Genomic DNA, 13,121 nt, shown 5'->3' with positions numbered 1-13,121 from the left:
TGGCGCGATGAGGAGAAAACATTATTGTTGCAGACCTCGTTAATTGGTCGTGGCCAACAAGCATTTGTGGCTCTACCCACCGCTGATAGAAAAGTTTATCAGCGCGTTAAAGCGGCGGTGTTGAAATGTTATGAGTTAATTCCAGAGGCCTATAGACAGCGTTTTCGTTCTTGGAAAAAATTGGACAAACAAGTATATGCTGAATGGGCAAGGGATTTAACTACTTTTTTTCAGCGCTGGCTTACAGCAGAAAATGTGGAGAGTTTTGATACGTTGTGCAATCTTATGATATTGGAACAGTTTAAAAACGGTTTGCCTGATCGTATAGCCACTTATATTAACGAACATAAGGTGAAAACGCCAGCAGAGGCTGCGGTTCTTGGTGATAATTTTTCTCTCACGCACAAGATTCCATCTCGTCTGTCTAGTTTGCGTTCGTACACTCGTTGCCCTAGCGGGGTTAGAGTGGACACTTCTGTTAATTCCAACACTAATGTAATGATGCAGGGTAAGCCGCCCGGATTTAATCCTAAAAAGGATTGCAATTATTGCTTTGGTCAAAACCACTGGAAATCAAATTGTCCAGTATTATTGGGGCATGATAAGGTGAAAAGCGAGGGAGGCAAAGTTGGCCTCTGTACCTCGTCTATTAAGCCTGCATGTTCAAAGAGCAACTTTAAAAAGACTGCAGTGAATTTGTTGGATCGTACCCAGTGTACAGCGTCAACTGATAATGTAACTCTAAAAGGTGATACATCTGAATTGGTGATTTCTAGTTTAGCGGATTATGCGCCGTTTGTTACGGATGGGTTTGTGTCTTTGCTTGGAGACTCCCGTCGCGTTCCAGTGAAAATTTTGCGTGATACAGGCGCATCAGAAAGTTTCATTTCCCAATCTGTTTTGTCCTTCTCTTCTCAATCTGACACGGGAAATTTTGTATTGATTCGAGGAATTGGTCTACAGTCATTCCCAGTGCCTTTGCACAAAATTCAATTGTCCTCTGATTTTGTGAATGGTGAGGTAGCCATAGCTGTTCGTCCCTCGTTGCCCATTGAAGGAATTGATGTGATTATTGGGAATAATTTGGCCCGTGATTGTGTTTTTCCTGATCAGGTTTCTCCATCACCAGTGGTTGGGAATAAAGCTTCTCCACTAGATGAGTCTGATGTTTGTCAAAAACATTTTCCAGATGTTTTCACTGCTTGTGCTGTGACGCGCGCTATGGCCCGTGCGCAAAATTCTAAGCTGTTTGATGCATCTAAGAACATGTCTACTCAAATATTTGTTCCCAAATTACCAGCACCTTTGTCTCGTTCTGACATTGTGGAAGCTCAAAAGAATGATGAGAGCTTACAAAAGTATTTTGATTTGTGTGAACAAAATAATGATTTGGACCACAGTTACTTTATCAGTGATGGTTTATTGCTAAGAAGGTGGTCACCTACTGCAGATGCTGTTGTGAGAGAGCAGGTTTTGCAGGTGGTGATGCCTGAAAAGTTTCGTGAGGTTGCGTTAAAAACAGCTCACGGTGAAACAGCGGGTCATTTTGGGGTGAGAAAAACCTACAATCAGTTGTTACAATATTTTTATTGGCCACGGATAAAGAAAGATGTTGCACGGTTTGTTCGAGCTTGTCATGTTTGTCAGGTTGCTGGCAAACCAAGTGTCATTAAACCTGCACCTCTGAAATCTATTCCATCCGTTGGTAATCCGTTTGAATATTTGATTATTGACTGTGTAGGACCTTTGCCCAAGTCTAAGACTGGATGTATTTATCTGTTTACTATTATGTGTCAGGCTACTCGCTACCCTACTGTATATGCTTTGAGGACAATTACTACAAGGTCTGTTATAAAGTGCCTGTCTCAGTTTATTTCAACATTTGGCCTCCCTAAGATCATTCAGAGTGATCGAGGTTCAAATTTTACATCAAAGACATTTGCTGCTGCTTTAAAAGAGCTCCAGATACAACATAACTTTAGTAGTGCTTATCACGCACAGAGTCAAGGGGCCTTGGAACGTTTCCATGCCACCTTTAAGTCTCTGTTGCGTACGTATTGTATAGAGATGGGCCGGGAGTGGGAAGATGGTCTGCCATGGTTACTTTTGGCAGCTAGAGCGGTTGTGCAGGAAAGCACTGGGTTTAGTCCAAATGAACTAGTGTTTGGTCATAAAGTTCGCACTCCTTTGTCAGTCTTGTCCAGTGAATTAGATTCATCTGAACCACCACAAACTTTGTCTGATTATGTGTATGGTTTCCGACGCAGGCTACTTCTGGCTTGTAAGATGGCAAACGAGAATTTAACTGAAGCTCAGTTAAAAATGAAGAAAAATTATGACCGTAAGACTGAAGCTCGTACTTTCAACACGGGAAATCAGGTTTTGGCATTGTTGCCTGTTCCTGGTTCTCCTTTTGCTGCAAAGTTTTCGGGGCCTTATAGTGTTGTTCGTCAGGTGTCTGACACGAATTACGTGGTTGTTACGCCAGATCGTAGGCGTGCAACACAATTATGCCACGTGAATTTACTGAAGCCATACTATACATCAGTACATTCTGATGCTAAACCTGAGGTGTCTCTTGGTTTGTTGGCATCTACATTGCCTAATTCTCCTGTGGTGGGGGAAGAGATGAGGGGCCCTGATGATGCCATGTTACATGCTCATTTGAATAATTCCGAGATGTTGGCCCAGTTAGATGGACTTCTGAGTCAGATGGACTTGCAGCAGAGAGAACAGTTAAAAAGTTTAATTTTGGAGTTTTTATGTTTGTTTTCAGACATTCCAACCTGTACGTCATGGATTGAGCATGACATAGAAGTTGGTGATGCAGAGCCTGTCCGTCAGAGGTTTTACCGTGTTAGTTCTGAAAAGCGCAGGAGCTTGGATGATAGTGTCCAGTATCTTATTGATAATGGTCTTGCTGTACCATCATGTTCAAGTTGGTCTTCACCGTGTTTGTTAGTCAAAAAAACTGACCACACATACAGGTTTTGTACAGATTACCGCAAGGTGAACATGGTCACAAAACCAGACTCGTATCCATTGCCTCGCATAGAGGATTGTATTGATCAGGTTGGTGCAGCTCGGTTTGTTAGCAAATTTGATTTGCTTAAAGGTTACTATCAGGTACCTCTGACTTCTAGGGCACAGGAGATTTCTGCCTTTGTTACACCCAACGGATTATTTTCCTACACGCGTATGCCATTTGGTTTGCGCAACGCCCCCTCCACTTTCCAACGGCTCATGAATCGAGTCGTTGCGGGACTGGAGGGGTGCGCTGTGTATCTTGATGTGGTTTGTTATTCGGACACGTGGGAAGATCATCTTGCACGTGTTCGTTTATTGTTTGAAAGGTTTGCTGCTGCCAATCTTACTGTAAACTTAGCAAAGTGTGAGTTTGCTCAGGCTACAGTAGTCTATCTTGGCAGAGTAGTTGGTCAGGGTGAAGTGCGGCCTATAAGAGCTAAAGTCCTGGCCATTGATAATTTTCCACGTCCTGTGACTAAAAAGGAATTAATGCGGTTTTTGGGTATGATTGGGTACTATAGAAACTTTTGCCGCAATTTTTCATCTGTTGTCGCCCCTCTGACGAATTTGTTAAAGAGTTCAGCTAAATTTCTTTGGACTCCTGAGTGTGAGAAAGCATTTGAAAATGCTAAGGCTCTTTTGACCACTGCACCTGTCCTGTCTGCTCCTAAGCTGGAGGAACTGTTCCAGCTGCAGGTAGACGCTAGTCAGGTAGGTGCAGGAGCTGTTCTCCTCCAAAAGGATGAGGATGGTATAGACCAACCAGTTTGTTTTTTCTCCCGGAAATTTAATTGTCACCAATTTAACTATTCTATTATTGAGAAGGAGGCCCTGGCCCTTATTTGGGCACTCCAACATTTTGATGTTTACGTTGGTGGTGGGGTGCACCCTGTGGTGGTCTTTTCCGACCACAACCCTTTGACTTTTCTTTCGTCTCTGCAGAACACTAACCAGCGTTTAATGCGTTGGGCTCTTTTTCTGCAGCCCTACAATTTATCTATTAGGCACATTAAGGGGTCTGAAAATATTATGGCCGATGCATTGTCTCGGGCTCCTGATGACTATTAGTGGGATGTTTTGTCTCTTCTCTGGCCTCTGATTCTGTGTCGTAACTTGTGTTTCCTCTCTTGCTATCCAGGCGCCGGGATTTGCTGGATGGAATGCAGTTTGGGGCAGGGAATTTGGGTGGAGGGAGGTGATTTGTTGTGGTGTAGGTGGGGTATCTATAAAAAAAAAAAGGTATTGGGTGTACTGGGTTTTTTGGGGATTTTGGTTATGGATAATAGATTTGTTAGAGTGAACAGAGTCCCAGAGATGGGTCTCTGTCTTTTGGGGGGGAGTGATGTCACGCCCAGCTTGGTCATGCTGAGAGTGCTTACTCCACCTTTTTGATATATTAATCTTGAACTTGTTCTCTCTCCCCCTCCTGACCTTTAGGAGGAGCTGTTTGGTATCTTGTCACTTTGGCCAAACAGGCGGAACAGTTCAAATACAGCCTATGGCTGTCAGGTTGGAGGGCGTGCTTTGCTGGCATTTTGGTTTGGTTGTTTGGCTGTGTGCTGTTCAGGCCTTCACTGGGAGAAGGCCTGCCCAGCCCAGGTTTTCCTTTGTTCTTTCTCATTTTTCTTCTTTTTATTATTATTATTTAATGAAAATATTGCTAAAATTGGAACAACTGTGTGGACTCCCTTTTATGTTATGGTCACTTGAGCCTAGTGGTCGTAACAATGCAATAACTATACTTCAAAAAAGAGCTATAAGAATAATTCATAGTGCTGGTTACCGAGATCATACTAATTCACTATTCTTAAATTCAAAATGTTTAAAATTCAGGGATATTATAGAATATAAAACTGCCTTAGTAATGTACAAAGTAAGGAATTATAAAGTACCAAGGAATATCCAAATAATGTTCTCGGATGGGGGGGGGGGCTATAATTTTAGGGGGAAATTGAAATTTAAAATTCGCAGTGCTAGGACAACGTTAAAAATGTTCAGTATTTCTATTTGTGGATTAAAGCTATGGAACAGTTTGAATATGGAGCTCATGAAATGTACAACTACAGTATAAACCAGTTCAAAAAAAGGTATAAGGAACAGATCTTTATGAGGTATAGGGAGGAGGAATTACAATAACATTCTATTGATAATATAAGTGTATATACAGTATGTGGGTATGGGTACATACGGATATATATATATATATATATAGTATAAAATGTGAGTATTTTTGTGTTTTATATATATGTATGCATAATTGTATATAATAAGCATAATATGCATAATTATGATATGGGTGTCTGTGTACGTATGGATGTGTATAGTTATAGGTATGTGTGTATATATACATAAGTATCTGTATATATGTATTGTATGTGTATATATGCATAACATAAGTATCTGTATACATGATTTGGTCGATATTATACCATGTTGGTATGTCTTGGTACGTTTTCTTTTTTTGTTGATTTTGTTTTCTTTTGTATATATAGTTTATTATGGTGGAAAGTGATGTTTGATTAGCGGTGGTATAGAGGGTTAGGATTTGATAAGTTATTTACTTCTTCCTAATCCTTTCCGAACATTATGTTACTGCCTTGTGGCTACGCTATTCTGTTTGTTTATGACGATGTATTGATGATTGCATTTTTTAATTTTGGTTTTTTTTGTTTGTTTTTTATATCTTCTTTACTGTTCAGAATAAAGCAACCAATCAATCAATTAATCTGGTCACCATACGGCAGATGGATCTTTAGGTGAAGAAAGGATTTTATTCAGGTAAACAGGCAGAGGTCAGGTGATAATTAGAGAAGTCTAGGCAAGAATAAATAAACCCAGAATATCAGAAGAACTAAATACAAGGCTTGGTAAGGTCAGGAATGACACACTGAGCGTTTCCTTTGCACTGATCTGCTGAAATAGTGCACTGTGGTAATCGTGAACAGGAGAATGAAATCAGTAACCTGGTGACTGAGCAGTGAGGTGTGTGCTGGGTGCTGTAGTCCATGGCGGCCATGTTTGAAGACCACTGTGAATCATGGGAAGTGGAGTTTTGAGTGCTGGCAGGTGCAGACGTGACTCAAGCTCAATAATGCACAATATCTATTGGTGTTTATTTAACAGTGAGATCCAGTCCACTAATTGGACAAGCGGTGTTGGACTGAACAGCAGCAGGACTATGAAAACTAAATTGAGGGAAAATGTGTACATTCTGAATTTTGTTGGTGAGAAAAGAACAAGAAACCTCCTCACTATACTGACCTCAGATCAGCAGGATTATCTCTGTCTCTGAAGTTATATGGGGGGCTCATTGACTCGTCACTCTTCATGGACACACAGCTGGGTTCTGGTGAGTCTGATCTCTTTCCCTCCATCATTCTACAACACATATTATTACAGACACAAATTAAGGGAAGTGTACATGCCATAGGTCGCGTTAACCGACAATTGTCCGTCATTGACGGATTTTTTTTTAGCTATGACGGAAAAATCTGAAGGCCGTCGGTCATTTTGACGGATGTTTACCGTTACCATTACCAATAACAATAATAGCCTAATAATAACAATAATAAAACATAATGAAACACACAGTTGAAATTATTGGCAAGTTGTGGCAGAGTTTTCTTACATACAGTATACATAGTCTTCACTGCAGTCACTTTCAATCTGAGCCGATGTTGCGGCAGTCTTGATGTTCAGTGCATCGGCTGCTCATGTATACACTGTAGCCACTGCGCAAGGCTGTTCCCCCCATCGCGCTCCTCACCGCGCTCTCACTTTTCTAACCACTAGCACAGTGAGATGGATTAATGTTTCCCTTCTCTGCAGAAGACACGTCATTTTTGCTATTAAAAAAAGAGATGCATTGGGTTGTTTGTGTCGTTTCTCTGCCTGTACGTCTTAATGCAATAGCGCTCATTGAGGCTAGTTGTTTTCTTGTTTTTAAAATGAAACAAATGTCGATTTATTGTATTCTTCCCCAGTAAGCTTACGAACATCACTGCTCGAATATCTACTAAACTATCATTTTAATGAGAGCACGGGTAGACAAACTAACATTTAAACATAACTTCGTTTTATTTAAGACCTTCCGTGTCAGGTTCCAGGCTCCGCGGGGTGCAGCTGCACCACTGGTGCAGAAAGACCGCATGCTGCAGGATTTCCTCCCTATGAAGAGAGTACTAGCAGGGTCGGGAAATCCAACTTTCAGAGGCTCTTGCCGGCTTCTGATCACTTCCCTGGGAGAAATGTTTCCCGACTTCAGAACTTTGGCTGAAGTGGCGCTGGTTATTCCAGTCTCCAGTGTCGCAGCAGAGCGCGGGTTCAGCCTTCAGAATAAAATTAAAACGTCAATGAGAAGTCGTCTGTCCGAGGAAAAGACGCAAAATTTAATGACAATTGCCTCGGCAGCAGTCTCCATTGACGACTTTGATTATGCACAAGCGAGCTCCCAATTTAAATCCATGCGGGCCAGAAGGAAAGTTTGAGCTCACGCAAACAGGTCAAATTAGATTGTCACTTAAATCGTTGTGTTCATATTTTAACTGCAATTGTCTTGCTACGTTGTAAAATAACATTGTTCATATGCCCGTTAAGGCACAACAGCCGCAATGTTTTTAGCGGAGGGAAAATGGGTTCACAAGTGACCGAACGTCAGAATCTCTGTTCATCTTTTTGCATCATAAATACATAAATAAATGATTAAATAATACAAGCTTGTTCTGTGAATTAATTTTTAAATGAAAATGAGTCCATGAAAACGCAAGTTATTAAATATATAGCATTTATAGCCTATATACATTGTCATTTAAAAGTTTAAATAAAATGACAGATAATAATGGACAATGACGGAATTTTTACGACCCTGTCCGTCAAAATGACGGACAATGAAAAAGTCTAACGCAACCACTGGTACATGCTAATATAATATGGCATGGATATGGATGACTGTATATCCAGCTTGAATTAACACAGAACCTCTTCAACAATCTTAATCTAATAAGCAGAAAGTAACACAAGATTTCTGTATAAAAATAAAACAAAGCCTGATAAAGCCCAGCAATTCAAAACTGAGGAACATTTATGAAAAGTGACATTAAATGCCTTGTTATTTGGTGTCAGATGATCAATCTGCCTCCATTGTGATTAGTTTTAATCTCATGTCATCATGTGTTTATACAGACCCCTCTGAAAGCGCTGGAACAGCAAGGGCAATTCTTCTGTTTTTCTCATTTACTTAAGACTATCTGTCCCAATACTTTTGCTCACTTGACCATTGGGTGGTCTGCCTCCAAAGGTGTCATGTTCTGTTGTTGTTTACTTGATGTAAAGATCAGGAGATGAAGTTGAAATTCTGATCTATCGGCTCATATTCATCTTTTGATCTCAAACCTAAAATGTGTTCAGTGTAAAGCAGAAACAAAAGAATTGTTCTTGCTGTTCCAATCGACCCCTTGGGCTGTTCCTAGGACCCCTTGGGCCCTCCACAAGATTTTCTGTTTCTCGTGTGGCCCCATGGAAAAAATAATTGCCTACCCCTGCAATTTAAAAATAATTGCCTATTCACTGCTTCTGAGTAACTAATCCCTTGGGTAGCTGACTTTCTGAACTTCTTTGGCTCGTTTACTAAACTCGCAGCCCTGATAAGCCGCTGTGCTCACCTCCACAGTTACAACACCGTCTGTAATCCTCATCACAATCGCCATACTCGTGCTCTTCACCACATTTACTACATCTCAACTTAGCTTTGCATACAGCTGCTGTGTGACCAAATCTTTGGCACTTGTAACAACGGAGTGGTGGCAGGATGTACAATTTAACCTCATAGCACATCTGTACCCAACACACACCTTATCCGGCAACTTCTCATCAAACGCGATCATTACAGAGAGGCTGTCACAAAGTTCACCGTTCCTCTTTGTCCTAAGTCGTTTAATTTCACTCACTTTTACATTCTTAACACTTCCTTTCAGTGCATCTGTAGTCACATTAGCTGGGATTCCAGTGATTACACCTCTAGTGAGTTTCCTATTAGCTTTAGTGCAGGGCTTTTCAAAGTGTGGGGTGCGCCTCCTCTAGGGGGCGCCAGAGTTCTTCCGGGGGGGGGGGGGGCGCAATGCGAGGAAAAATAAACCAGAATAAGTTACTATTGCGGACATTTAGCGAACTTCAGCTAGCCTTTGCCAGAGACAAAATGGATCGATTTTTAGTACCTAAAGCTACAGTGAGTGAGGAGACAGAGTCTGGGCCAAGCAAAAAAAGAAGGAAGTATGACCAGTTTAACAAACATTTTATACTGTTCCCCTTCAAACCTTCTTATTGAATTAGGTCTAGAATCCTCACGCTCAGATTTTTCCTCTTTTTATTCCGATAATAATAATAATAATAATAATAATAATAATTTCTCGCTCTGTTGAATCCTGTGCCGTCACTACCATCCTCCATCTCCTGGCCAGTCACAGCCCAGCCGGGCGGCACTCAGGAGCCAATACTTTCAGAGTAATACTGAAATTTTTTAATACTATTAAAGCTTTAGATGGAGAAACTCACCGGGTTTTAGTCCTGAAAAGGTTCGTTTTCTCCTCGGCACTAAATGGAGCTGCAGACTTTCACTTCCTGCTCTGGGAGAACACACACACACCCATAGATTTACATAGAAGACTAGATTCCTCACCATAGATTTACATAGAAGACTATCCTCACTGCGTATTCCAGATCGTCCGCACAGGGCGGCCATCTTACCACAGACAAGCTTTTCCACAGAATTTGCGGTACACTGAGGTAAACTGAGGTAAGACCATTGAGGTGCTTAAATGTTTATACTCTTATCTTGCTGAAATTTTGAGGTATATACAAATGGTTTGATTTCTTAAAACATTATTAATGTGGTTGTAATTCTGAGTGCTTGAACATGCTAAAATCGTACCTTTTCTGCGACACGCAGTATGGTATTGATAGCTACCACCACACTCTGCTAACACTGGTTGTGTCCCTATTTTTTAAGCTAATGCCGCTTTTCCACTACCAACGCGGCTGAGCCGTGCCGGGCTGAGTCGAGCTGAGCGGGACTGTTGGGGTTGCATTTCGACTACAACCGCACTGAACCGTGCTGGCTGGAAGTGGGTGGACACATTGGGTGGAGTTAGCGAAAGTGGGTGGACGTCACGTGATGTCGTTAGGCGGCGCAAACAGTGACATCAGTGACCTTTTAAGCGGTAGTCTCACGACCCGGATAGTGGTGCTTCGAGCTTTTACACGGATTGGAAGCAATTGATGGCAGGCAGCAGAGGGCCTTGACGAGGATTTGGGCAGGAGCCCACTCAGGAGGATATTTGTTTTTCTATGTAACGACGTGTCAGGAGAACATCTTAAGATAATATTACATTTTCGATAATTTAGGGGATGATATGGGGTTTTCAGATAGTATGAATAGCGGGGGTGAAGAATTTCAGGTAGTTAATCATAGGAAACGGAAAGAAAGAAGTAAATCTCTAAGTACGGGGAGTGAAGGAGAGTCTCGGCGTTTGAAAGAAAGGAGAGTTGGAGAATTTAATGTAATTGTGAAGCTGAGTGGCAATGGGGGCAGGGGAATAAATCCCATTAAATTGGCTGAGCTATTAGGTGAAGAAATTGGTAGCTTCCAACATGCAATATCCCTCACCAATGGCAGGATTCTTGTGGAATGTAATTCCAAATGTCAGCAAGAAAAAGCGCTTGCGCTAAAGTCATTAAAGAAGTTTGATGTGGAGGTTTATGTACCCGGGACACGCACAAAGGCAAAGGGGGTAATATATGGAGTTCCTTTGGGAATATCAAATAACGAAATTATGCAGGAGATAAACAGCGAAGTGGTTGTTGAAGCAAAGCGAATTCAAGTAACGAGGAATAGTGTAAAAGTGGATAGTCAAACAGTGGTATTGACATTTAATTCGCAAACGATCCCACACCGAGTACAACTTGGATACCTGAGCTTTCAAGTGAAACCTTATATCAGACCTCCTCTCCGATGTTTTAATTGTCAGAGGTATGGACATGTTGCGGCTGTATCAGGCCTGGCGCCATGGGGGGGGCGAAAGGGGGCGTCGCCCCCTCGTGGCTACAGCCCCGCCCCCTCAACGGAGACTCAGATCACTTAATTGTTTTCTTATGAAAATATAATGTATTGTAGACGTATTAATAATTTGCATTTTCAAATACGAAATATTAAGTGGTTGCGCATTGCACAAAAATACATTGCACATAAATCACTACTAAAACTGGCACGGTAGAACAAATCTGATTGGTTGTTATGATTCTTATGTTGCAATCGTAGAATTCAACTGTATTAAGGTAGGATTATTTCAAAAATCCTGAATTTAATATTAACCCTGTTTTAGACATATGTATCAATCCTAACTACTGGGGACTAGTTATTGTGGGTGTATGTGTGAAATGCTGACACAGCCGCGCACACACAGACCTGTGATAAGGACAAGGGTCATGCGGGCGGGGGTTTTACATGTACACTTACAAGTGCACTGTCTCTGCAATATCCTGCAATATGCAGTCAGTTTACGGGAGTAGTCTTTCCCCTTCCGAATTAAACAAATTCAATCACAATATTGTGAATCCATTTTCTTTCTTTGTAGGCTAAGTTTATCTCCATTTATGTTGGTGTATGTGTTCATATATGGTCCGCTTTGTGCGCAAATAGCATAAGAATATGTGTCGTTGACGTCACCCCCCATGCAGCGGGGGTGAAAATTCATCACTTCAGAGTGTTTTGTCCCCTACACGCCTAAACTGGGATCGCGGATTAACAGTGGCGGTTCTAGACCAAAATTATTAGGGGGGCCGAGGTGGGGCCAGTGTTTTTTCAGGGGGGCACATATAAGGACAAAACATGGCAATATTTAAGCGTTCAAAATGTTTTGTTTAGTTTATTTAAAACCAAAACAAAATACATTGAGCATAAATACAATGAGATAAACATTCTGTTTCAATAGCCTAAACATAAAATAAATTGTGCTCAATAAATCTTAAAACCATGTTTCTCTTTTTTGTAAAATAAGATTTCTATTTTTGCATACAATGAACCTTTTATCTGTACCATGACACTTTTTAAATTCACAGCATGAATGAATTTTCTTTTTCACAATCACTATCTTTATCTAAATCACACTGTCATCATCTCACTCTTTATGTACAGCAGGGGAGGGGAAATAAAAAAAGAAAAAATAAATTCACATACAGTGGTCTCAGACTCACCCTATAGCATTCACAGCAGGCTGAAACACTGCAACAACAAGATTCTGCGATTGTGACTCCTTGAGAAACGGTCTACAAATGCATCAAGTTAAGCCTTGGACCTTCTGGATTCAATGCTGAGCACACCAAGATTGCTTAGACGCTCCTCACTAATGGTGAATCGGAGGTAGGTCTTCACCAGTTTCAAAGTGGAGAAACTCCGCTTACAAGAGGCAGAGCTCACTGGGAGTGCCACAGCTATTTTGCATAGTCAAAAGAGCTCTGTGGCAGCGGGGGTGTGGTCAAGTGCCGGTCTGTGACAGGAGGGCGGAGTCAGGGAAGGTAAGTGGCAGAATCACTACACCTGACGGCAACCTGTGTTTGTGTGTCTCCACAGGGACCGCGCCCTATTTAAGGAGAGAGAGCGAGAGCAGAGGGGGCTCTCTCCACAACCAGATGACTGGAATGTGTGTGCGGCTGAGAGAGAAAGATATTTCCACTGAAAAGTGAAAATAAAAGAGTTTTGCGAACTCAGTCTCTGTCCTGCCGTCCTCTGTGCTCCACTCTGAATCCCGGGTTTCAGCACCACTGTAAGGTTCACTAGGTGTGGGTGGAGCACAGAGGACGGCAGGACAGAGACTGAGTTCGCAAAACTCTTTTATTTTCACTTTTCAGCGGAAACATCTTTCTCTCTCAGCCACGCACGCACACACATTCCAGTCATCTGGTTGTGGAGAGAGCCCCCTCTGCTCTCGCTCTCTCTCCTTAAATAGGGCACAGTCACTGGGGAGACACACAAACACAGGTTAATTGCCGTCAGGTGTAGTGATTCTGCCACTTACCTTCCCTGACTCCGCCCTCCTGTCACA

The 13,121-nt window shown here is 41.7% G+C and overlaps 1 protein-coding gene across 3 annotated transcripts in view; it reads right to left on the bottom strand.

Moving 5' to 3' along the window:
- The window catches only part of LOC132887194 (NACHT, LRR and PYD domains-containing protein 12-like), a 101,837-nt gene extending 89,357 nt beyond the window's left edge, over positions 1-12,480 (bottom strand). For 2 of the 3 annotated variants that reach the window (XR_009654783.1, XM_060922665.1), the window contains exons 1-3: positions 12,274-12,480; positions 9,577-9,647; positions 6,289-6,405 (exon numbers count right to left, since the gene is read on the bottom strand). Coding sequence is in view for 1 of the 3 variants with exons in the window: in XM_060922665.1 (XP_060778648.1) it covers positions 6,289-6,404 (116 nt within the window). In the remaining 2 variants the exon portion in view is untranslated. The remainder of the gene's footprint in view (positions 1-6,288; positions 6,406-9,576; positions 9,648-12,273) is intronic. The other variant, XR_009654784.1, reaches the window with a different exon arrangement.
- Positions 12,481-13,121: the final 641 nt, after the last annotated feature.

This window comes from Neoarius graeffei, chromosome 5 (assembly GCF_027579695.1).
Source record: "Neoarius graeffei isolate fNeoGra1 chromosome 5, fNeoGra1.pri, whole genome shotgun sequence".
Classification (NCBI taxonomy): domain Eukaryota; kingdom Metazoa; phylum Chordata; class Actinopteri; order Siluriformes; family Ariidae; genus Neoarius; species Neoarius graeffei.
The sequence above is the reverse complement of the archived record's forward strand: the minus strand, read 5'-3'. Positions and strand labels throughout refer to the sequence as shown.